The sequence below is a fragment of the Podarcis muralis genome, chromosome 16 (genome assembly GCF_964188315.1).
Source record: "Podarcis muralis chromosome 16, rPodMur119.hap1.1, whole genome shotgun sequence".
NCBI lineage: Eukaryota > Metazoa > Chordata > Lepidosauria > Squamata > Lacertidae > Podarcis > Podarcis muralis.
The window spans coordinates 27,411,640-27,434,674 of NC_135670.1; the positions used below are offsets into that span (position 1 = coordinate 27,411,640).

General features: G+C 48.0%; 1 protein-coding gene across 2 annotated transcripts; it reads right to left on the minus strand.

Annotated features, from left to right (window-relative positions):
- Positions 1 to 1,757: 1,757 nt before the first annotated feature.
- On the minus strand, positions 1,758 to 22,695 carry LOC114587008 (solute carrier family 2, facilitated glucose transporter member 11-like). Of its 2 annotated transcripts, XM_028710892.2 has the most exons (12): positions 21,624 to 22,695; positions 20,718 to 20,816; positions 18,775 to 18,935; positions 17,713 to 17,837; positions 15,004 to 15,133; positions 13,475 to 13,623; positions 10,734 to 10,921; positions 8,227 to 8,337; positions 6,390 to 6,491; positions 6,008 to 6,083; positions 4,801 to 4,928; positions 1,758 to 2,887 (listed from the first exon to the last, which is right to left on the minus strand). In XM_028710892.2, the coding sequence occupies exons 1-12, from the start codon at positions 21,648 to 21,650 to the stop codon at positions 2,678 to 2,680; spliced, it is 1,506 nt and encodes a 501-aa protein (XP_028566725.2). In that variant the 5' UTR covers positions 21,651 to 22,695; the 3' UTR covers positions 1,758 to 2,677. The 2 variants fall into 2 exon arrangements, with proteins under 2 accessions (XP_028566725.2, XP_028566723.2); XM_028710890.2 differs by lacking the exon at positions 21,624 to 22,695 and having other exon boundaries at positions 20,718 to 21,616.
- Positions 22,696 to 23,035: the final 340 nt, after the last annotated feature.

The following is a 23,035-nucleotide window of genomic DNA, read 5'->3' on the forward strand; positions in this document are numbered from 1 at the left end:
TATATACTCTTACAAAACTGCAGGTTATTGCAATCATCCTGCCAATGTTCTTATCTGTTTACAGTTTATCTGTGAATATTCAATAAACCATTTCCACTCTTTTATTGAAAGTTTGTGGCCTTGATGTCTTACTCTTCCGGTAAAAGTTTCGCCGTTTCTGCATATTCCATCATGTTTTTGCATCCAGCAGCATTATCAGGTGATCGAGGTGAAACCTGGCGATGGGTTCGCTTAAGGGCAATTTGACATCTCTGGCAGCTCCCCAGCACAGTGGCGTAGCGTGGGTTGTCAGCACCCGGGGCAAGGCAAGTAATTTGCGCCCCCTATCCCGTGGATTTGCGCCCCCTAACCCTAACCCCCAGATGTTGTGCCCGGTGCGGCCGGCCCCCCCCCTGCACCCCCCATGCTACGCCACTGCCCCAGCAGATGCTTTAAGGGGTCATTCTGAAGTGCTTTTGAAAACAGGAACTGGAGATATCTTCCAGTAAGATCCCCTGCAATGCAAGGGGTTGGACTAGATGACCGCTGGGGGTCCCTTTCCAACCCTATAATTCTACAATCAAGAAACAGAGCAAGCACAAACGTGTGGGGATCTTCCTTTATTCTCAGGTTTCGTTTTACAAGTTCACGTATCCCACAAAATACTTTGACGCTTCGTGGAACATGTCGATCAGAGCTTGAAGTCTTGTTCGTAGAAGCCTCTCCAGGAATAATGGGACACAGTGGCCTCCCCCCCCCCCCAAAAAAAAAAAAATGTCTGGGAGAAGAGAACAGACAGGTTGGGATTCAAAGAAAATGGGCTTCATCTGACTTCCAGCAAGGAGGAGGCTGAAATGGGGTTGCAGTTTACTGCAAGCTTACCAGTGAAACAGCAGAACAAGTTTCTGATACTGTACAGTGGTACCTTGATTTACAAACTTAATCGGTTCTGGAAGTCCTTTCTTAAACAGAATCCGTTCTTAAACCGAGGTGCGCTTTCCCTAATGAGGCCTCCCGCCGCCGGTGCCCTTCCACCATTCAGATTCCGTTCTTAGACCGAGGTAAAGTTTGCAAACCGGGACACTACTTCCGGTTTCGCGGAGTTCGTAAACCGAATGGTTTGTAAACAGGACTGTTTTTAAACTGATGTACCACTGTACTCAGGACGCGCTGTGGGTTAAACCACAGAGCCTAGGACTTGCTGATCAGAAGGTCGGTAGTTTGAATCCCCGCGACAGGGTGAGCTCCCATTGCTCGGTCCCTGCTCCTGCCCACCTAGCAGTTCGAAAGCACATCAAAGTGCAAGTAGATAAATAGGTACCGCTCCGGCGGGAAGGTAAACGGCGTTTCTGTGCGCTGCTCTGGTTCGCCAGAAGCGGCTTAGTCATGCTGGCCACATGACCCGGAAGCTGTACGCCGGCTCCCTCGGCCAATAAAGAGAGATGAGCGCCTCAGACTTGGCCATGACTGGACTTAATGGTCAGGGGTCCCTTTACCTTACCACTGTACTCATAATTTCAGAAGCAAGGTGAAAGATTATGGGGGCCCTTTTACCTCTGCACACCTCTAGGCTCTCCATACATGGCCATTGCCATGGGGTGGGGGGAGCAGCAGCCCCTCCTAGATCAAGTAAAACAATAGAAATACTTAACTGGCCATTCCTGTCGGTTCTGCTCCCCCCTAACAAAAGTCCTGTCCCCTCTAACAAAGTCCTGTCCCCCCCGCCAACAAAAATCCAGGCTACGCCCAGGCACCCACACCTAGCCATGGATTTTCCCTCCCCATCTACCTTTATTTTGATGTGTTTCAATCAGGAAAACACTATCCCAAGCATGAGAACTCAGCTTCTGTTCCACCTGCATTGCTAAAAATCGCCAGGTAGCAGTTCCCTAATTTATGCAGCTGACTCTGCTCATGGAAAACTCAGCAATGTTGCTTGCAGTAAACAAAAGCCCCCCCCCCCGCCCCTCATGGTAAAGCAAGAACAGGATTAACAACTCCAGATCAGAGGGTTTCTACAAATAAGGGCCAACCCTGGACTTTTAATGCAGTTAAAAGCCTCTTTGCAGCAATGCATGGATTTTTAAAGAATGCAAACTGTGCTAGGGCTGGGGCTGGGATCAGAGCAGGCAGGGAGGGAGGAATTTAACCCTTTTCCCCTCTGCTTTGATTTCTTTACTTATTCATTTCAACAAAATTTATACACCGCGTGATTGTAGAAAACCTCTAAGCCGTTTACAATAAATATTAAAACTATCATTAAAAACACTGGAAAACTTTGTAAGATAATTAAAAAATAACAGAAAAATAGAGATTAAAACATGTCAACATCAATGTGTCGGAATTATGTTGTTGTTGTTTAGTCGTGGCTGACTCCTAAACAAAAGGATAGGCTTAGTTTTGAGAAGAATTCATTTTCCAAAGCTGGCATTTGCTTTCTTTTTTTCTTTTCTTTTCAAGAGGGGGACTCTCACTGGCACCAGTGGGAGAAGCCCCCTTTCCCAATGCAAATGCTAGCTTCAGAAGAGTATTCAGAAGCGCAGATGGAGAAGGAAGCCTTCTGTTCCCTCTCAAGGCCTGGTTCACCTTCCGCCCAGCAGCTGATTCAACTGGCGTTCGGAAACACAAGCCTGCTAAGAGTTTACTCTCCCTCTCCTGTTGGCCCTGAGGTCCCACTTCATCCTAAAAACAGCTGCCATCACAACTTGGTACAAAAACTGTGGTCGGTGGAGGCCATCTTTCCCCGAGTGGTGAAAGCCCTTCTCTTCCCCAAACGCATCCTTTTGAATTCTTCGGTGATCTCGCTGATGGACCTTCCCTTTGTCTCTGGCAGGTACCTGTAGATGAAGATCCCCACCACGAGGAGCACAACGAAGAAGAAGAGGAAGCAGAAGTGGCCGAGGACCTCCTGGAGAAAGGAAAACCAGGCACATGTGAGGTGCCTCAGTAGAGCCTCCTAGAAAGGAGAAAAACTTCTCCCTTTCCCTTATGGGGTAGTCCAGAGCCCATAGAGAGTCCTTAAGTGGGTTCCCTATCAGTAGGAGAAAATAGCAGAGGCCAACCAGAGTACTGTATATCTGAAGGAGCGTATATCTGAAGGAGCGTCTCCACCCCCATCGTTCTACCTGGACATTGAGGTCCAGCAGCGAGGGCCTTCTGGCAGTTACCTCACTGCGAGAAGCCAAGTTACAGGGAACCAGGCAGAGGGTCTTCTTGGTAGTGGCGCCCGCCCTGTGGAACGCCCTCCCACCAGATGTCAAAGAGAACAACAACTACCAGACTTTTAGAAGACATCTGAAGGCAGCCCTCTTTAGGGAAGCTTTTAATGTTTGATGTATTACCGTATTTTAATATTTTTTTGGAAGCTGCCCAGAGTGGCGGGGTATAAATAAATTATTATTATTATTATTATTTGCTCTGTAAGACACACTTTTTCCCTCCTAAAAAGTAAGGGGAAATGTGTGTGCGTCTTATGGAGCGAATGCAGGCTGCGCGGCTATCCCAGAAGCCAGAACAGTGAGAGGGAGCACTGCGTAGTGCTCCCTCTTGGTGTTCTAGTTTCTGGCTTAGCCGCACGAAGCCTCCGCAGGGCACGGGGAGCCTTCATCCCGCTGCCCTGAGGAGGCTTCACGCAGCTATCCCCGGCTTTTGCGGGAGGTGGGGGAAGGGACAGAGCACGCGGCTCTGTCCCTTTCCCCACCTCCCAGAAAGCCTGCAAGAGCCGCGCTCCCTTTAAAGAGCCGCACGGAGCGTGTGTACGGCTCTTGGGGGCTTTTCCCCAAGGAGGGAGAAGGGCAGCCCATCAGTGACAGCCTGCTGTTCTGCCTCCTTGGGGAAAAGCCTGCAAGTGCTGCACACACGCTCCACGCGGCTCATGAAAGGGAGTGCTGAGATGCATACAGGCTCTGTTCAGCGCTCTCTTTAAAGAATATTTTTTCCCTAGCATTCCCCCTCTGAAAACTAGGTGCGTGTCAGGGAACTGACATGAGAGCGAGAGGCGAAGGGGAGGCTCCCAGATTCGGCTGGCGAAGGACCAAGCACCAGGGGGAGAAGCAGCTTGGTAGAGGGGGAAGGAAATCAGCGCAACACCAGGGATAAAGGGGGGCAGATGGGGGAAGCGGAGAGAGAGCTCCGGGACTCTTCACTGGACATCAGTGAGGAGAGCACAGGTCCTCCACTACCCACGCCCTCCCTGCACAGAAGACTCCCGTGCAGTGAGAGGAGGAGGAGACTGGGAGTCAAACGGCTTTTATGCTGGAAGAGGTTTAAGAAACGCCCACAGATTCTGCTAGCGACTGAGACAGCCACGCGGAAATGGGCTTTGCAGTCAGAACGGTTAAACAAGGCAATTTAGCCTAGAGAGGCGGCAGTTTACGCACGAGTAACTCATACCCACTACAGTGCGTCTTATGGTCAGGTGCGTCTTGTGGAGCGAAAAATACGGTATATTGAGAAGCAAAGCAGCTACTAAGCCTGATCTTTATTCAAGGAACTGTTGCAACAGGGTCCCCACTCACCACACACAGGAGGGAGGAGAACCTGAACAATAACAGCAACTTCGCTTGCGTCATGAAGTAGAACAAGCAGAAGCTTTGTGGCTGACTGGGCCTGTCAGGGTTTTGTTTGTCTCAGGCATGGGGATTTGGATGAAAACCAAGGGAGACCCAAACACAGACACACACACACACACACACACACACACACACACAGGAGAGCTGGCTGGGTGCACTGGGAAAATAAGCAAGGGGGATTGGCTATTTTGTGTCCTGCTTCAGGCAGCGAAATGCCTTGGGCAGACATTGGGCAAAGGGGGCAACTCACCACAAGAAAAGGAAACGTCATCCCGACCAGGAAGAGGCCCACCCAACTGACTATTCCAATGATGGTCAATGCCGATGGCCTTACTGACTGGCCAAAAATCTCCATTATAACTGCGAAGATGGCACCAGCTGAAAGAGGAAATACGGAGGGTCTTTTGCAATTCAGATTTCTCTGTGGAGTTTGCCGACACAAAACTCTGACTAGATGCCACTGGCAGAAACTGTTCCGAGACCATATAACACAGGTCCTGAAAGACCTACATTGGCTTCCAGTACATTTCCGATCACAATTCAAAGTGTTGGTGCTGACCTTGAAAGCCCAAATGGCCTCGGCCCAGTATACCTGAAGGAGCGTCTCAACCCCCATTATTCAGCCCGGACACTGAGGTCCAGCTCTGAGGGTCTTCTGACAGTTCCCTCACTGAGAGAAGTGAGGTTACAGGGAACCAGGCAGAGGGCCTTCTCGGTAGTGGCACGTGCCCTGTGGAACACCCTCCCATCAGATGTCAAGGAAATAAACAACTATCTGACTTTCAGAAGACATCTGAAGGCAGCCCTGTTTAGGGAAGTTTTTAATGTTTGATGTTTTATCACTGTCAGGGAACTGCCATCGGAGCCTAGAGTGGAGGTAAGGCTCCCCAACGATGCAGGAGAAGGGACCAGCAGGGGGAGAGAGAACACTTCCTTTGAGGAAGGAAATAGGAGTGACACCAGGAAGCAAGGGGGGACTTCGGAGGGATGGCTCCAAGACTCTTCCACAGAGGCCAGCGGGGAGAGCCCAGGACCTCCGTTGGGCACGCCCACTCTGCGCAGGAGACTTCCACGCAGGGAGGCTAGGCGGAGACTTGGCGTCAAAGAGTTTCTATGTTGGAAGAAGTTCAGGAAACACCCACTGACGGATTCTGCCAGCGACTGACACAGCCATGGAGAAAGGGCTGTCCAGCCAGGGAAAGGTTTAGCCAGGCAACATTGCCTAGAGCTGCAGCACCCTTTACGCACAAGCAACCCCAATTCCCTTTACAATCACTTTATTATTTATTATTATTATTATTATTATTATTATTATTATTATTATTATTATTCTGTTGGGAGCCACCAAGAGTGGCTGAGAAACCCAGTCAGATGGGCAGGGTACAAATAATAAATTATTATCGTTATTTTTCTGGCTCCACCCCACCCTCTGCAAGCCCTTTTCCAGATTTACTCACATGGGCCAAGACCATAGGAGAGGGTGAACAAGAATATGAGGGCGATGCTGCCAAAGGAAATCCAGGGGAACTGGCCCTGGGAAGCAGGAAGGAAGGAAGGGAAGTCCTGTTAAAACAATTGTGATGCGCATGGGATTCTTCCAAAGAACGTGTATTTTTTCCTCTCTCTCGCCCACTATGCTGCGACGTCTTTTGCTATCCATAGGGTCCATGGGCACAACAGATTCAGTAGCCATCACAATATAAAACCAGAGAGTCGGAAGGGACACCAAGGCTCATCTAGTCTAACCCATCGCAATGCAGGAATCACAGGTAGCAAATCACTGGCAAATGGCCACCCCCAGAGGAGAAGGAAGAGGAACCGAGGCTGGACTCTGCTCACCTGGAAAGAGAGGGCCAGGACGAGGAGCACCATCACCAGCCCCATCATCGCGAAGCCGCCCCACAGGAGAACCCTCCGGCCAAAGCGGTCAACGAGGCAGCTCTGTGTGGTCAAAAAAAGGCAATCGGCACCATATTTTGAAAGGACACGAGACTGCAGTCATACCTTGGAAGTTGAAAGGAATAAGTTCTGGAAGTCCCTTCGACTTCCAAAATGCTTGGAAACCAAAGCATGGCTATTGATTGACTGAAGGAAGCTCCTGCAGCCAATTGGAAGCTGCGCCGGATGTTCGGCTTCCGAAAATCATTCAAAAAGCGGAACACTCACTTCCGGGTTTTGAGCCTTTGGGAGCCGATTTGTTCGGGAGCCAAAGCATTTGAGATCCAAGGTATGACTGTAGTTTATAGAAAGTAGATTTGTTGGGTGTTGGAGTGGATGTGCTGAATATTTTCTTCATACGGCTGATGGACGAAGAATCAGAAGTGTTTTCTTTTCTGTCCCCCCCTTTCCTTCCTTCCTTCCTTCCTTCCTTCCTTCCTTCCTTCCTTCCTTCCTTCCTTCCTTCCTTCCTTCCTTCCTTCCTTCCTTCCTTTCTTTCTTTCTTTCTTTCTTTCTTTCTTTCTTTCTTTCTTTCTTTTCTTTCCCCCTTTTTCTTTTCTCTCTTTCTCTCTCTCCTTTTCTGGTCTACGTTTTTATTTGGATTAGCTTTTAAGCTTTGATTAAAAAAGAAAGACACGTGATACTAATTTTTGTATTTCTTTCTTTCCAAATTTTGATAAAATGGATTTGGAAAACAAAGAAAGGGCATGAGACAAATTCCACTGAGTGTGTGGAGACTGCTCAGGATACCCTGCCCATGGAGAGAAAGGTGTCTGTGGGAAGTTTTTGCCGACTGCTTCCTGCTCCCAGGCCAGCCCAGGTAAAAAGGTAAAGAACCCCTGGACGGTTACCATATTTTTCGCTCTATAGGACGCACTGGACCATAGGATGCACCTTGTTTTGGAGGGGGAGAACAAGAAAAAAAAAATCTCCCCCTCTTTGCTCAGCGCCCCTTCAGCGAAGCGGCAGGAGAAACGGAGCCCCTTCCATTTCTCCTCCCACTTGGCTGAAGGGGCGCTGCGCAGCTCTCCCTCTCTGCTGAAGCCAGGAGAGTCTTGTTCTCCCGGCTTCAGCGAAAGGAACCTGAAGCCTCCGGAGCGCAGTGGGTACTCGCGCTGCGCTCCGAAGGCTTCAGGCGGAGATCCCTGAAGCCTGGAGCGCTCCCTCTGTGCTTCAGAGGCTTCGCATTGCTATCGCTGAAGCCAAGGAGCCTGTATTCGCTCCATACACATTTCCCCTTAATTTTTGGAGGGGAAAAAGTGTGTCCTATAGAGCGAAAAATATGTTAAGTCCAGTGAAAGGCGACTATGGGGTTCCATCTCACTTTTAGGCCGAGGGAGCTGGCATTTGTCCACAGACAGCATGACAAAACTGCTTCTGGCGCAATGGGACACCATGACGGAAACCAGAGCGCACGGAAACACCATTTACCTTCCCGCTGCAGAGGTACCTATTTATTTACTTGCACTGGTATGTTTTTGAACTGCTAGGTTGGCAGGAGCTGGGTCAGAGAAACAGCAGCTCACCCCGTCGCGGGGATTCGAACCGCCGACCTTCTGATCAGCAAGCCCAAGGGGCTCAGTGGTTTAGACCACAGCACTACCTGCATCCAGCCCAGGACCAGCTGACCACACACAAGGACCAGCTACTGAACCCGCCCTTCTTGCTCCCTCCAGCTCCTTCCCATTACAAAGGAGCCGGCTCTTCTGTTCCCACTCGCAAACCAGGCTGGACTTACGCATAGGATCGTACCAACAAATTCGCAGCTGCCAACGCCGACTGCTACGTAAGGGATGAGGCTTTCCTCAATTTTGGCTGTGCGGAAAACTTCGAAGGCGTAGAAGTAGATCTGGGAAACAAAAACGAAACCAGGAATGTCCGAGGGACTGGTGCAAAAAGTTTACAGGAGGAGGGAAAGAGGTGCAGGTTCAATCTCTTGGACGAAAGGGCCCCAACATTCCTGTCAAAAGCAGGCACTTTAAGGTCTCCCAACCTCAGGCGCTCTGAAACTGCTGCTAGTGGCTTCCACATTATGCTGGATGTGATCTTGTTTTTGTTACGGTGCTGTTTTTACAAGCTATTTTATGCCACTTTGTCTTTCAAAAGAGAAGAAACCAAGGCTCCCCCCAAAATTTCTTGGGAATAGACAGAAGCGTGAGGGTCATGGCCATTGGCACCAGGGAGTTAGGGAAGCTCCACTGCGGCTCTCTTTCGTCCTCCCTTCCATCCAAACCAATCAGATTTTCTGCTGCCTGAGAAAAGATGGAAGGATATCTGGGGGGAAAGTGTGGGAGTGGTGCATCCAAAATGCTATGGAAAGAACTAATGTAGCACAGAGCCTTGAGTTTTACTGACAGAGCAGCAGGAGTTGTTTTACGCTGCTATGCGCCTCAGAATAATTCTCTAAAGTGTCATAAGTCTGTCTGGACTCAGCTGGACGCTGCAGATAAAACGTTTCAAATGTGTTGTAAAATGGAATGTACAAGACGGTGACAGTGAGCTAGGCCAAATTCAATGTACCGTATTTTTCGCTCTATAACACGCACCTGACCATAACACGCACATCGTTTTTAGAGGAGGAAAACAAGGGAAAAAACATTCTGAATGAAACAGTGGATGTATCATTTTTGTGCTTCATGCTGTGGCCACAGACATGTGATCTGATGGTGAATTTGGGGTGACCCAATGCAAAGATCCTGAGGATCCATTTGGATCTATGCTTTGTAACCACATTTTTGCACCATTGCAGCCCCAGGCAACAGTGGGTGCGTGATTTTTGGGGGGCAGGCTCTAGCCATGGACATGCTATGTGATCTGATGGTGAATTTGGGGTGACCCAATGCAAAGATCCTGAGGATCCATGTGGATCTATGCTTTGTAACCACATTTTAAGTGGGGAGGGAAGGAAAAACAAAGAAGGGAAAAGGAGCATGAGAGGGGTGTGCAGAGAAGCAGCTGGCTAAGGATGCAGGAGAGGGATTTAACGGGAGGGAGGAAAGAAAGGCAAAAGTTTCCCCCCACCCAAGCACCCAAACCAGCCAGCTCTCTCTCTCTCTCTCTCTCTCTCTCTCTCCCCCCCCCCCACCTGCATGTTGCCTGCTAGTCCCTAGACGCAGCACCGGAGCACAGAGAGGAATTAGAAGGAACGACTCTGCTTTCCCCTCTTCTTGCCTGGAGGGGAGGGGCTTTCCCTGCTCTTTGTTCCGTTTCAGCAAACACAGCAACGAAACAGAGGAGGGTGGGCAGTAAGACCCTGAGGCAGAATGCAGGAAAGCAGCCACTTCCTCTTTTCAGGTTTCCCTTCTCTGTGACTCGCGATTTGATTTTTGTCTGATTTTTTGGCTCCAGGGACCACACATTCGCTCCATAACACGCACAGACATTTCCCCTTCCTTTTTAGGAGAAAAAAATCTGCGTGTTATAGAGGGAAAAATACGGTATTTTTCAAAATGTTTTTTAAAAAAGCATTTTCACAGCATTTTAAAATATGTGTGTAGATTCCACCTCAGTCTCATATATATGTATAACACATGCACACACAGAGGCTATATATAAAGGTAAAGGTAAAGGGACCCCTGACCATTAGGTCCAGTCGTGACTGACTCTGGGGTTGCGGCGCTCATCTCACTTTAATGGCCGAGGGAGCCGGCGTACAGCTTCCGGGTCATGTGGCCAGCATGACTAAGCCGCTTCTGGCGAACCAGAGCAGCGCACGGAAATGCCATTTACCTTCCCGCCAGAGCGGTACCTATTTATCTCCTTGTACTTTTTGGAGTGCTTTTGAACTGCTAGGTTGGCAGGAGCAGGGACTGAGCAACGGGAGCTCACCCTGTCGCGGGGATTCAAACCGCCGACCTATGTAAATATGTTTTCGTATACCAAGTAAAGTGATGTGTTATGTTTAAACTCTAAGCAGAGAATCTTGCGCAGTCTTTTAAAAAGGGGCTCGAATGTCCTGGGGGGCAACTTCCGTGCATATAAATACAACCAAAAGATGGGAAGATCGGTGGCTGGGTTATGATTATTTAAATGTTTTCTTAAAACAGCACCTTGCATGTGCCCTTTAGGAAATGTGTGGAGAAAGTGTGTAAGTCCCCCAATCAATGTGTGGAAAGCCCCTAAGAGAGGTGGGGGGAGAAGAAGAAGAAGAAGAAGAAGAAGAAGAAGAAGAAGAAGAAGAGGAGGAGGCGGAAAGAGTTTCCATTGCTTAGAGTTCCTGATGCAATTAAAGTGATTCTACTCAACGGCACTCAAGCCAGAGAGGTTCAGGGTGAAGATCAGCAGGACGCTGAGGCCCAGCGGCCACCGCACGGACTTCTCGCTCATCACTTCCAGGACGCTCAGGTTCTTGGAGCTTCTCATATCCTCCTTCTGCTTCACCATGTCCTCCAACTCAGCTTGGTGATGCCCTTCGCCCCAAAGGAACTTCATGGCTTTGTGGGGGAGAGAGAGGGAGAGAAAGAGAAGAGGGTGGGGTGGTCAGTCCTTCAAAAACTGAGCTACTCAATTATCTGAACATGGGCTGAACGAAAAGATCAAAGTTTCAGTCATCATGAGAGAATGCAACCAGGGGCATCCAAATTACTATCACTCATTCAGAAGCTCGAAGGAGCTGTGGTGGACTTGTAAAAGGGTAAAAGCGTATTGGGAAATGATTCATAATGAATTGAAAAAATTGTTTGAAAGTACTTTCCCTCCCAAACCCAGAGTCCTTCCTGTTGGGGAGAATTCAGACTGAAATTCCCAGGTGTCAAGAAAGGTTATTTATGTAACTACCACTGCGGCCCATGTTTTGTTAGCCCCAAAATGGAAAACGAGCGAGGTCCCAACCAAAGAAGAATGGCAACTTAAGCTGACAGAATATGCACAACTTGCAGACTTAACATATAGAATAAGAGAACAAGAAGAATATGCGTTTAAAGAAGACTGGAAGACGTTTATTGAATAAAGGGGAAATAACTGTGTACAGGTGAAAATGCTGGTAGCACTAAGAAAAATTCAACAGTGTAAATAAGTTTTGATGGATGCAGTAATGGAAAACTAAATGGTATAGTTTTTGTAAAATATGCAGGAATATAAGATATGAAAAATGAACCATGGAAAGAGAAGGGAAGTCATTAATATCTTAAGGATGTATCATGAGTATTTTAAATTACAAAACAGAATGTTTAATAAAAATTACATTCAAAAAAAGAAGCAGCAGCTCGAAGGAGCTTATACCTGAAGGAGTGTCTCCATCCTCATCGTTCAGCCCGGACACTGAGGTCCAGCTCTGAGGGCCTTCTGGCGGTTCCCCCACTGCGAGAAGCGAGGTTACAGGGAGCCAGGCAGAGGGCCTTCACAGTAGTGGTGCGCACCTTGTAGAACGCCCTCCCATCAGATGTCAAAGAGATAGACAACTATATAATTTTTAGAAGACATCTGACGGTGGTCCTGTATTGGGACATTTTTAATGTTTGATGCTGTTATGTACTGAGTTGAATAGGATCCAAAATGCAGCAGTCTGATTGGTCCCAGAACAATAGAATCCAAAATGCAGCAGTCTGATTGGTCCTAGAACAATAGGATTCAGAATGCAGCAGTCTGATTGGTCCTAGAACAATGCAGCAGTATGACTGGTCTGCAGGAGCCACCCAATCCGGCTCCAGATGGAAGTGAATCCACAACCTGATTGGCCTTCAGGAGAATTCCAGAATTAGCCAATCATGTGCAGCCCATTGTGTAAATAATGTATATAAAGCAGATACTTTGAGGGGACTTTCATTCCTCCTCACCACTATGAGCTGAATAAAGAGCATGAAATCCACTCTCGACTCTGAGTATATTTCAGATGCTTTTTAAATATTTTGCTGGAAGCCACCCAGAGTGGCTGCGGCAACCCAATCTGAAGGGTGGCATATAAATAATAAAATTATTAAGCCGCCCCTGAAAATAGGGGAATGTTAGTGACAGAACAAGAGGAACAGCATTGCTTTGGCATCCCACCCTGCCTAAAGAGGCCAGTTGGAGTTGGATAGAACTAAAGAAAGCAGATATGGGGTTTTTAATCTGGACAGCCCACCCTGCTGACATGTGATCAAACATCTAGACTTGCTCTGGTCTCCCGGACAGGTCTGGGGGTGGTTATGAGACCTGGCTGTGCATGGGCAGAAGTCATCTGGGGTGGGGCAGGTCTTACTGTTGGGATTTCAGATCTCACCAGCTGCGAAGAGCAGCTACTGTGTTGATATCATGTGATGTCTCTGAGCGTGAGACAGAAAGTCTCTGCCAGTTCTCATGTAACCAGAGAGTTACTTTCGCTTCTGAGTCGAAGTGGGAGTCGAGTCGTTGACTCTTATGTTAGCTGCTCAGGAGAGCAGACATGCTTGTAAGAGCTGCATGTACAGTCTGTAAATAAAGCAGTGAGTAGACTACTGACTGTCTCTTTCTTCTGTGATGGGATGCCAGAAGATGAGTGTGCTCCTCTCAGGAGGGAGGGGTCGCTTATTACCAGTCTCTCTGGACTGAGGGCAGATTCCAGCCAGAGAGTGACCACTGGAAAGAAGCGTCTTGGGAAGTTGGCACCCTTCCCGGGGGCGTTTTCCCAACACTTACACCCCTCTGCAGCAGAGAGTTGCTTACAGCAGCTCTGCGGTGGAGAACACTGCTAAAATTGCACATCAGAGGTGGGGCTGAGGCTTGTCTGGATTCCTAGTTTAAAAACCCTAGAATTTCTAAGATTGCAGTAAAAGTCAAACTGCTCCCTGACCCCTAATTTCCGCTGAGGCTGAATCAGCCTCCGACTTTTGCATGCAGAAGCCTCGGGTGCCGCTGACTTGTGTGCGGACGGAACTTTTGGATGAAAAATAGGCAGACAACTAGAAATTTTGTGCAAGTTATGGCAGGGGCTTCTGTTTTCCTTGCTGACTTTTTATTTGGGCACCTCTCCTGTGCTCAGGCAATGCAGGCTAGACGGCCACTTCCACCCCGCCCAACTTGCTCATTACCTTTCAAGCAACCATCTTTGTCTCCCTTCTGGAGCAACAGGTATGGAGGGGACTCCGGGAAGAAGGGCAGGAGCAGCAGCTGGAACAGGGCTGGGATCCCACACAGAGCCAGGAGCAGAGGCCACAGCGACTCTGTGCCAAAGAGATCTCTGGGGACAACAGGCATAGAGAGAGCAGCCATTTAGGCTTCATCCAAGGTAGGAGGGCAGGTGTTTAGGGGACCTGGGAACCCCTGATTTCCTTCTATTTTAAAAAAAACAACAACACATGTTGTTGTTGTCGTTAATTAAATTTGTATAGCAACCTATACTCGCAGGTCTCAGAGTGGTTACAACATAAAATACGTAATAAAAACAAAACCAACCCAATAAACCTGCTACCCAACACATTTTAAAAGCACATGCATAAAGGTAAAGGTAAAGGGACCCCTGACCATTAGGTCCAGTCATGACCAACTCTGGAGTTGCGGCGCTCATCTTATTGGCCGAGGGAGCCGGCGTACAGCTTCTGGGTCATGTGGCCAGCATGACTAAGCCGCTTCTGGCAAACCAGAGCAGCACATGGAGACGCCGTTTACCTTTCCGCCAGAGCAGTACCTATTTATCTACTTGCACTCTGATGTGCTTTTGAACTGCTAGGTTGGCAGGAGCAGGGACCGAGCAACAGGAGCTCACCCCGTCGCGGGGATTCGAACCGCCGACTTTCTGATCAGCAAGCCTCTTTAAAAGAGGGGTAGGGAACCTCCAGCCCATGAGTCAATCTTGGCCCACTGGGGGTGGGGTCTAATTTGGCCCATGAGGTCATTATCCCCCAAACCACACCCACCAGCTGACATCACTGAGTGAGATCAGCTGAAGTGCAGAGTTGAACGCGGCTGGGTGCTGCTTTGCCAGCGCATTCCCTGCAGGGTATGGAATGAGTTTCTGAGAAGCCTAAGGAATTGTATGTAGTTGTCCCTTGCCCCCCTTAGGCTTCCTGGCATTACGGCACCACCTTGCTCCCATCAGGAGAAACCCCAAAGTGTCTTTGGCCTAGCAGATGGGAGGGAGCCAGCTGGCAAATCTCTCTTCCCTGGTCCAGAGTTAGAGAGGAAAGGGAGGGCATGGCACAAACATAGCTGTCAACTGTTTCCCTTTTTTAAGGGAAATTCCCTTATTCCGAATAGGATTCCTCGCAAGAAAAGGGAAAAGTTGACAGCTATGGGCACAAACAAGAATGAAAGGTGCGTAGCTCACCTACCTCTCCAAGGCTGCTTGGGACAACGCAATCATTACAGTGGTCAGCACAAAATAGACTCATTAACCATTAAAAATGACAAGATCAGTCCAAGTGGAAATAAGGAAGGGCTTAATGTAGCTGCTCAGCATCCAAGTACAGTAATTGGTCAGCAAATTGAGGAAAACATCCTGACAGATGAAGAACAACACTTGATCGTCTCAACCGCAAAACGGATCCAAGCAGGAAGAAGGAAGAAAAGGAGGGAAGGATAAACAAACACGGTTGTCTGCCATGCCATCAGTTTAACTTACCTTAAGCCCATAATTTGTCCAAAAGCTTTTCCTAGTGAAAAAAACACAGAGCAGGTGGCAGTGGCAAAACCTCTGAATTTCTTGGGTGCAATTTCTCCAACGTACGGTCCATTGGCGTTCAGGGAAATACCTTCAGTGAGAAGGAAAAGGTACGTTACAGAAGGATTTAGTGATGTCTCTGAGATTGTGCCACAATGTTCCACCACCCACAAAAGCCACCACTTGGAGCTGCCTGTGTCAGCCTGGACCACATGATGGGGAGGGGGAGCAAGTTGGGAGGAGAGCCCCTGCTGAGATGGGGCACCTGCAAGCTGGTAACAACATACCCCCAGATCTCCAGATGACCTCTCACAGTGGCTTTGTATTAAGGTGGCAGACATTAGGGATCATGATGGGCAGTGCCAGATTACCAAACAGACAGTAGGAAGCAGCCTATGAGCCCCATGCCTTTTAGGGGCCAGATAACAACAAATCAAAATAATATTGATTTGATCTTGAAAGAAAATTACAAAAAAAAAAAAACGTATTCGGAGATAATTTGCGATATTTCAACTGCCTATCAAAAAAACGAAGATCATGGCCACTGGGCCCATCACCTCCTGGCAAATAGAAGGGGAAGAAATGGAGGCAGTGAGAGATTTTACTTGGGTTCCATGATCACTGCAGATGGTGACAGCAGTCACAAAATTAAAATACGCCTGCTACTTGGGAGAAGGGCAATGACAAACCTAGACAGCATCTTAAAAAGCAGAGACATTACCTTACCAACAAAGGTCCGTATAGTAAAAGCTATGGTTTTCCTAGTAGTGATGTATGGAAGTGAGAGCTGGACCATAAAGAAGGCTGATCGCCGAAGAATTGATTCTTTTGAATTATGGTGCTGGAGGAGACTCTTGAGAGTCCCATGGACTGCAAGAAGATCAAACCTATCCATTCTGAAGGAAATCAGCCCTGAGTGCTCACTGGAAGGACAGATCCTGAAGCTGAGGCTCCAATACTTTGGCCACCTCATGAGAAGAGAAGACTCCCTGGAAAAGACCCTGATGTTGGGAAAGATGGAGGGCACAAGGAGAAGGGGACGACAGAGGACGAGATGGCTGGATAGTGTTTCTGAAGCTACCAGCATGAGTTTGACCAAACTGTGGGAGGCAATGGAAGACAGGAGTGCCTGGCGTGCTCTGGTCCAGGGGATCATGAAGAGTCGGACACGACTAAACGACTAAACAACAACAGGGACTGCCTCCAAAGGGTTTAATCTGGCAGTGATGATGGGACCTTGACAGGCAAGACAGGAGTGTCCAGCAGACACCCTCCAGCTGGACCCAAGCCAGGGACCATCTTTGTCAGGCAGCCCAGAAGGACACCATTGCTGAGCAGGTCAAAATTTGCCAAGAGCTCCAGCAGAACCAACAGGGAGACAACCCCCCACCCTGTGTTTCCAGTTCCTACGTCATCTACCCAGTGGCCAAATACATCTCTGTCTGAAAACTGGAACCAGGATGAAATGGGTTCAGAAGAACAACATATTCCTCTCACAAGGCTTTCATCCCTTTCAAGACCCGCTTGGGTGGATGTCTTTATGTGTGAGTGAGCTCACACACCCCAAGATCAGGTCCACAAACTGAGATGGATCCAGGACCACGTGAGAAGGACCTCCTTCTCTTCCTGCTGCCGCCACTAAGGGTCCATGGTTGGGTTCTGCTGTCACTCTTGAATCCAAATCTGAGCTGCTTTATCTGCAAAGTCTGAAGCTTAAACTGACCCGTGGTAATTCATCCTTAGCTGCAGAGGGTCCTTGATGCGGTAAGCTACTACACTTGCAGGACTCTGTGCCAATGCAACGATGGTGGGACAGTGAAATGCCTTTGCCTCCCTCACTGCCACAGTGGAGGCCAGGGCCAGCTCAAGACATTTTGCTGCCCTAGTGCATGTTATTGGAAATGTTATGCTTTAGTAAATTTGATTAAGCAAATGGTAAAATAAGTCACAAATGAGAAAAGAAGACAAGTGATCCAAACATATTATGTTTATTTTAAAGGTATTATAATTGAGATACAACATATTGAATACGGAGACATAATAACTGAAAGTTGCAACAAGGTTTGAAACAAGGTAACAAATTGCTGATATAGTTATTACAAAGAACGCAGATTTGGAAGGTGTGGGGAGGTCAAAAGAGGATTTACGGAAAGTGGAATGTTTATATAATTATAAATTTATTAAGGTTTTTTCCTTTTTTTATGTTCAAAAAAATCAAAAAATTGTTTCTTGTATTTGGTTCTTCCTGTACTATTTGGAATGTACAAAACTACGAAAAGAAACGCAATAAAAAATATTTATATAAAAAAAAGACATTTTGCTGCCCGAGGCAAAGGACAAGATGGCCCCTTCCCCAAAGGCACACACAGAAGCCAATTGGACTGGTAGTTGAATTTTACTCCAACGTAGATGAAAGAACTGTGTCTTCCACCACACTTGAGGACACTCGCAATTCTGGCCAGTCCCTGGACCTCAGCATCTGCTGCCTGAGGCAGCTACCTCATGCTAGGGCCGGCCCTGGCAGAGGCCCAAACTGGGGTTCTGGCCTGCTCTCGGTAGCATTTTACCAGAGTTTTCCTCCATGTTTAAACTAGCCATCATTGCCCCGGTTGCATTCATGCAATTGGCCCCACCCAAGACTCAAAATATCAGGGCTGAGAGGTCTCCTACCTGCAGTGAAGCCATAGAGGAAACGGCTTATCAGGATCATTTCGAAAGAGTCGGCTGTCCTACTGAAGCCAACGAGGAGGGCGGCGGCGATGGTGACAATGTCGTTGAACAGCAGCGTTTTCTTTCTGGAATGGACAACGTCCCGGGGTGAAGAATAGGCTTTCGCCCGCCCCTTTGTCCCCAACTGAAGAAGCAAACCCCCTGACTGACCTCTTGCCAAATGAAACATGGCAAATAAGGGATTCAAAGCACATGATTCACAAAATGATGTTGACGTCACAAGAGGGACATACTTCTTCTTTTTTTAAGGACTATTTCTGTATTTTATTGCTTAGAGTTAGAATCATAGAATCATAGAATTGATCCCGAGATGATTCCAAGAGGATAACAATAACAACAATAATAAATGTATTATTGTTGTTGTTGTTAAATTTTTAATACTTTTATTTTGCTTTAAACAAATACAGATAAATATAAACAACCAAAATTACAAAAGAAAAATCCTTAATAATAATAATAATAATAAAAATAATGAAAAAACCTAAAAAACTACAAAAAATATCAAAGTACTTGGCATAGAACATAAATCATTATGGGAAAGAAAAAAGAAAAAAGAAAAAGGAAAGAAGAAGGGGGAGGGGGGGAGGGAAGAAAAAAAAGGGGGGAGAAAAAAAGAGGAAGATGAGGCTCATCTATTGTATACTTCCATTAAGGTCACAACAGATCATTATTCTTATCAATTCTCTCTATCTGCATTCCATAGAATCCCTCATCTTGGTATCAGGGAACATTTCCCTATATGGTATCATCCTAAACATAACCAGGTCTTTCTTGATGACCCCTTATCCCCTAGATAATTATTTAAACATTCCCATTCTTCTTTCACCATCTTTTTAGGTTTATCTCTTATTGCATCTGTCACCTTCGCGAGCTCCAAGTAATCGTACAATTTGACTACCCATTCATCTTGATATACTTTATTAATGCCCATATTGACATACTTTATTAATGCCCACAAAGGGGTGGGGGGCACCAGGGCCTCCTGGTAAGGAAGGGGCTTACTTTCCATATTGGGTGGTCACATGCCCACTGGACAGGTTGCCCAGGATCCCACCCAGGCAGAAAATGGAGACGACTGCAGACCACAGGAAGGTGAGTGTTTCGTGGTGAAGGGCAGAGCCATACCGCTTGACCCATGTCTGGTTGATAAATGTCTTGATGTACTGGGAAGGGAATAATAATAATAATAATAATAATAATAATAATAATAATAATAATTTAAAAATTAAAGAAGACATGAACTCCAGCACCCACCCACTGTGTATCTCTTATATTGAAAGCTCTTGGTTTTGTGTGTGTGTGTGTGTGTGTGTGTGTGTGTGTGTGTATTTCTTGGTTTACAAGAGAGGATGCACCTCCACAGGTATATACCTCCACATGTGGTGGGAATGTCCTAAAATCCAAGTCTTTTGGACATCAATCATACAAGAAATATGCAAAATAACCAGTGCTTTTTTTCTGGAGGGATGCAGGGGTACACATACCCTTAAACATTTTGTGAATCTAAGTTTGGCCTCATTGAGGGGCAGTATTTCAATATGAGTAGGAAAATGAGAGTACCCCTTAACCTTTTTTTTTTAAAGAATAAAAGCACTGCAAATAACTAAGCAAGTACAAGAAATCACCCCAGAACTGGCCCTACTAAACATCTAACAAGACAATACTCCCTACTCACATCACAAAGAGCTCATAACCCACCTACTCTCAGCAGCCAGAAGCATCATAGCCAGACACTGGTAGCATATTTTTTCAACAAACCACATTATTTTCCAGACAGCAGCCCCTGCTCTGCCCTGCCTTGTTTACAAACCTTCATTTCCTCTGTTGGTATGAAAGGAGATGGTTTGGATTCAGGGTACAACCTTCTCCAGATGACAAAACTGGAGAAATCCTGCCCCTCTGGACACACCTGAGCCAATCAGCAGGAGCCAGCTAGCTCTTTTGGCCCCTCCCCCTGGTGGCAACCCATGTGACCCAATCCCTCCGCCATGCCTGTATCTCCACTTGAACCACCGGTGGCTTGAGATGATACTGCTGCCCGTCCTGACATTGTGGGCACCAGCTGAGCGGGTGGAGGAAAAGAGGTCCCGGGCACAGCTGCCCCTCACTCACCCCTTGAAAATGGGGGCTAGCACCCTCAGGGGCAACCTCACCACCCATTTGTCAGGGGATATCCCCACACCCTGCAAAGCCATCTGTGCTGGTCCCGAGGGTTAACCGTGCGGTGAGGTCCGAGTCCACTCCGAGGTCGAGGGTGCAGTACGGAGACAGTCCATCAAAGCTGAAGCGGGGTCCAAGGCAGGGAGTCGGTTGAGGTCAGGAACTCTGGCAGAGAGGCAAGATGGGGTGCAGGCAGGAACAGGCTACCAACAATGTTGCTCTGGTAACCTGGGACTGGGGCTGGCTGGCTTTTATCTGCCCCAAGGCATAGGGCGGCCCTGGTCCACAGGTGACTTGCCACTCCTGGAGGCGAGCACTCCTCCTGCAGGAACTTAGTTCCCTCTGCCTCTCTGCCCTGAGCCTCTGGAGAGGATGGAGGGTTACCGGACCCAGAGGCAACCTCAGCTTCCCTTGAAGGGGCTGAGAGTGGAGCACCTGCAGGCAATGGGTCCTCCATCACTTCAGGAGCCAGAGCAGACTCAGCTGGATCCAGCACAGGTGAAGACCCTTCAGGCTCATGCCCCAGCCCCGGTTCAGCTGGTTCTGGAAGCGGGGAATCCTGTGCAGGCTGGGATTCCCAGGTTCAGCCTCCGAGTCAGACCCCCAGGCCATCACACCATCTTTTGTACGTGTAGAGAGCCCATGAAGCCAAATAATCTACCTAAACACCACAAAGCTGTTCTCTTTTTGTATCAGCTGAGGCCACTGTCGGACGAGACCCCTCGAGGCTATCGCCAACCCACATGTGAGAAGGAGAAGGTTCAACTAGGGTCCCCTTTGCTTACCTGAGAGGGATAGCTGATCACGGAGATCTGGAAGCCGATCAGGAAGGTCCCTCCCATCCCCACCACAAAGATCATTTGGAACACTCGCTGGTACCGAATCTGCCAAGAGAAAACACCTCCGTCTGGGCCACGTCCTCGCCTCCCTTCTGCAGCCACCATCCAAGAGATGGCGAGGGCTGGTCCAGCACCCAATGCCCTATGATGAGGCAGGGAAGGTCAGGTGAGAAGACAAGGGGGACAACAGGAGAACCAGGTGTGACCCTGACGCCTCAGCCAGGTGTTATGAACCCACTTGAGAAGTGACTGACCGCCTCAGATGGGAAACAATTGTTCTCCCCTCCATGGTATTCATTTAAAGCCAGGGGTCAGCAAACCTTTTCCAGCAGGGGGCCAGTCTACTGTTCCTCAGACCTTGGGGGGGGGGGGGCTGGACTATATTTTGGAAGGGGGGATAGGAACGAATTCCTATGCCCTACAAATAACCCAGAGATGCATTTTAAATAAAAGGACACATTCTATTCATGTAAAAACATGCTGATTCCTGGACCGTCCACGGGCCGGATTGAGAAGGCGATTGGGCGGATCCGGCCCCCCAGGCCTTAGTTTGCCTACCTGGGATTTAAAGAGGCTTTTCTCAAAGAATCCTAGCTACAGTTCCTAGCATCCTTAACAAACTACAGGTCCCAGCCTACTTTGTGTGTGGGGTGTAATATCCTGCCCTGAAGCAGAGAGAGAAAGAGAAGGGGATTGCAGAGGAGGTGTCGTGTCCCCCCCAAGATTGGTGAGGGAGAAGAGCAGGTCTTCTGGGGGCTGGGGTGGGACATCCCAGAGGTGGGGTCCTCAGCTAGGAGTAAATAAAAAGTGCTGAGTCTCTTTCCTCGGCAGGCTGAAGTGCCTGATACTCACCAAGTCAGAGAAGACACGGGCTGCCATTTTCTGCAGGAAAAGTTGTTGCTCTGTCCCTGGTCGTTTGTCAGGTGGGCTGAGAGCTCTCTAGGCTTTCCTTGACAAACAGCACAACGCAGGACAGTGAGGTAGCAAGGAAGAGTGGGACTGCAGCCCAAGGTATTATTTCGAGGATTTCAGTGACTTTTGACCCATCAGCAAGTTGCCCCCGGTTAACTATTCCAAGAAGGAACTGAGCCAGCCCTAAGTCATCATGAAGTCAGCTTTCTCTTGGATTGACACAGCGCCGTGGCCTGATAACTGGGGCAGGACGCAGCGGAATTCACCTTTGCCTTTCTTGCTGGCATACTGACCAGGCCTCTGCCCCATATCTGCTACATCAGGGGCTTATTTTGTAATAGGGAGAGGAGGAAAAGCAACGACCTGCAGTTGTTCCACCTAGCTTCCCCTCCAACGTTTCTCCAGTGAAAACAGGGACATCCTATTCCATAATAACAACAATAGTAATTTTATTATTTATACCCCACCCGTCTGACTGGGTTGCCCCAGCCACTCTGGGCAGCTTCCAACCTATATAAAAACATGAAAATAGGGACATCCTAAGGAAAAGCGGGACATTCCAGGATCAAATTAGAAACCGGAATGGCTTCTGTAAATCCGGGACTGTCCCTGGAAAAGAGAAACTTGGAGGGTCTGGGATACCAAGACTCATGAAGGCAGGATTAGGGATAGAGCCCAGGAGATTTGTGTGTGGCATTTTGCAGATGCTGTAGTCTTCAGATCCATGTTCCTGGTCATGGGTGAGAACAACACAGGCAGAAGAAGAAAGATACCTTTGGCCACTGGAGATGCTGAAGGCCTGGGAAAGGCACCTAAGAGCTTGATGGTAGTGACAGCAGCAGACCTCACACTGAGCAGCCGGACTCCAAATACTTTTTTGAAAATAATAATAATAATAATAATAATAATAATAATAATAATAATAATAATAATTTATTTGTACCCTGCCCATCTGGCTGGGTTTCCCCAGCCACTCTGGGCGGCTTCCACAAAGACCAAAAATACACTAAGATGTCACACATTAAAAACTTCCTGTGATGGGATGATGAGCTGCTTGTGCATAAAATCCTGGTCCCTCAGAGTTTGGCTAAGTCCGCAAACCTCTGCCGGTAACGGAGCCCCTTGAGCATGGCTCTGTCAGTCGCTAGCAGAATCCGACAGTGGGCGCTTACGGAATCACTTCCAGCATAAAAGCTCCTTAACGGAAACACGTCTTCTGGACTCTCGGCGCGACAGTTTCCGGCGAGGAGTGGGTGTCCCTATAGGAGGTCCTGAAACCTCCCCACTGTTTTCGCTGGAAGTGTCTCTGAGCCATCCCTCCGACTCACTTTCCCTTGGAGCTCCTTCTCTCC

Bases quoted from the DNA above. Each gene is read 5' to 3' on its own strand.
- LOC114587008 (XM_028710890.2), bottom strand. From the start codon at position 20,876: ATGGTGGCTGCAGAAGGGAGGCGAGGACGTGGCCCAGACGGAGGTGTT. The intron at 18,936-20,717 runs GTAAGCAAAGGG...TTCCCTTCCCAG, and splicing joins TGATCAGCTATCCCTCTCAG to TACATCAAGACATTTATCAA. The intron at 6,492-8,226 runs GTAAGTCCAGCC...TTGACCACACAG, and splicing joins TTGTTGGTACGATCCTATGC to AGCTGCCTCGTTGACCGCTT.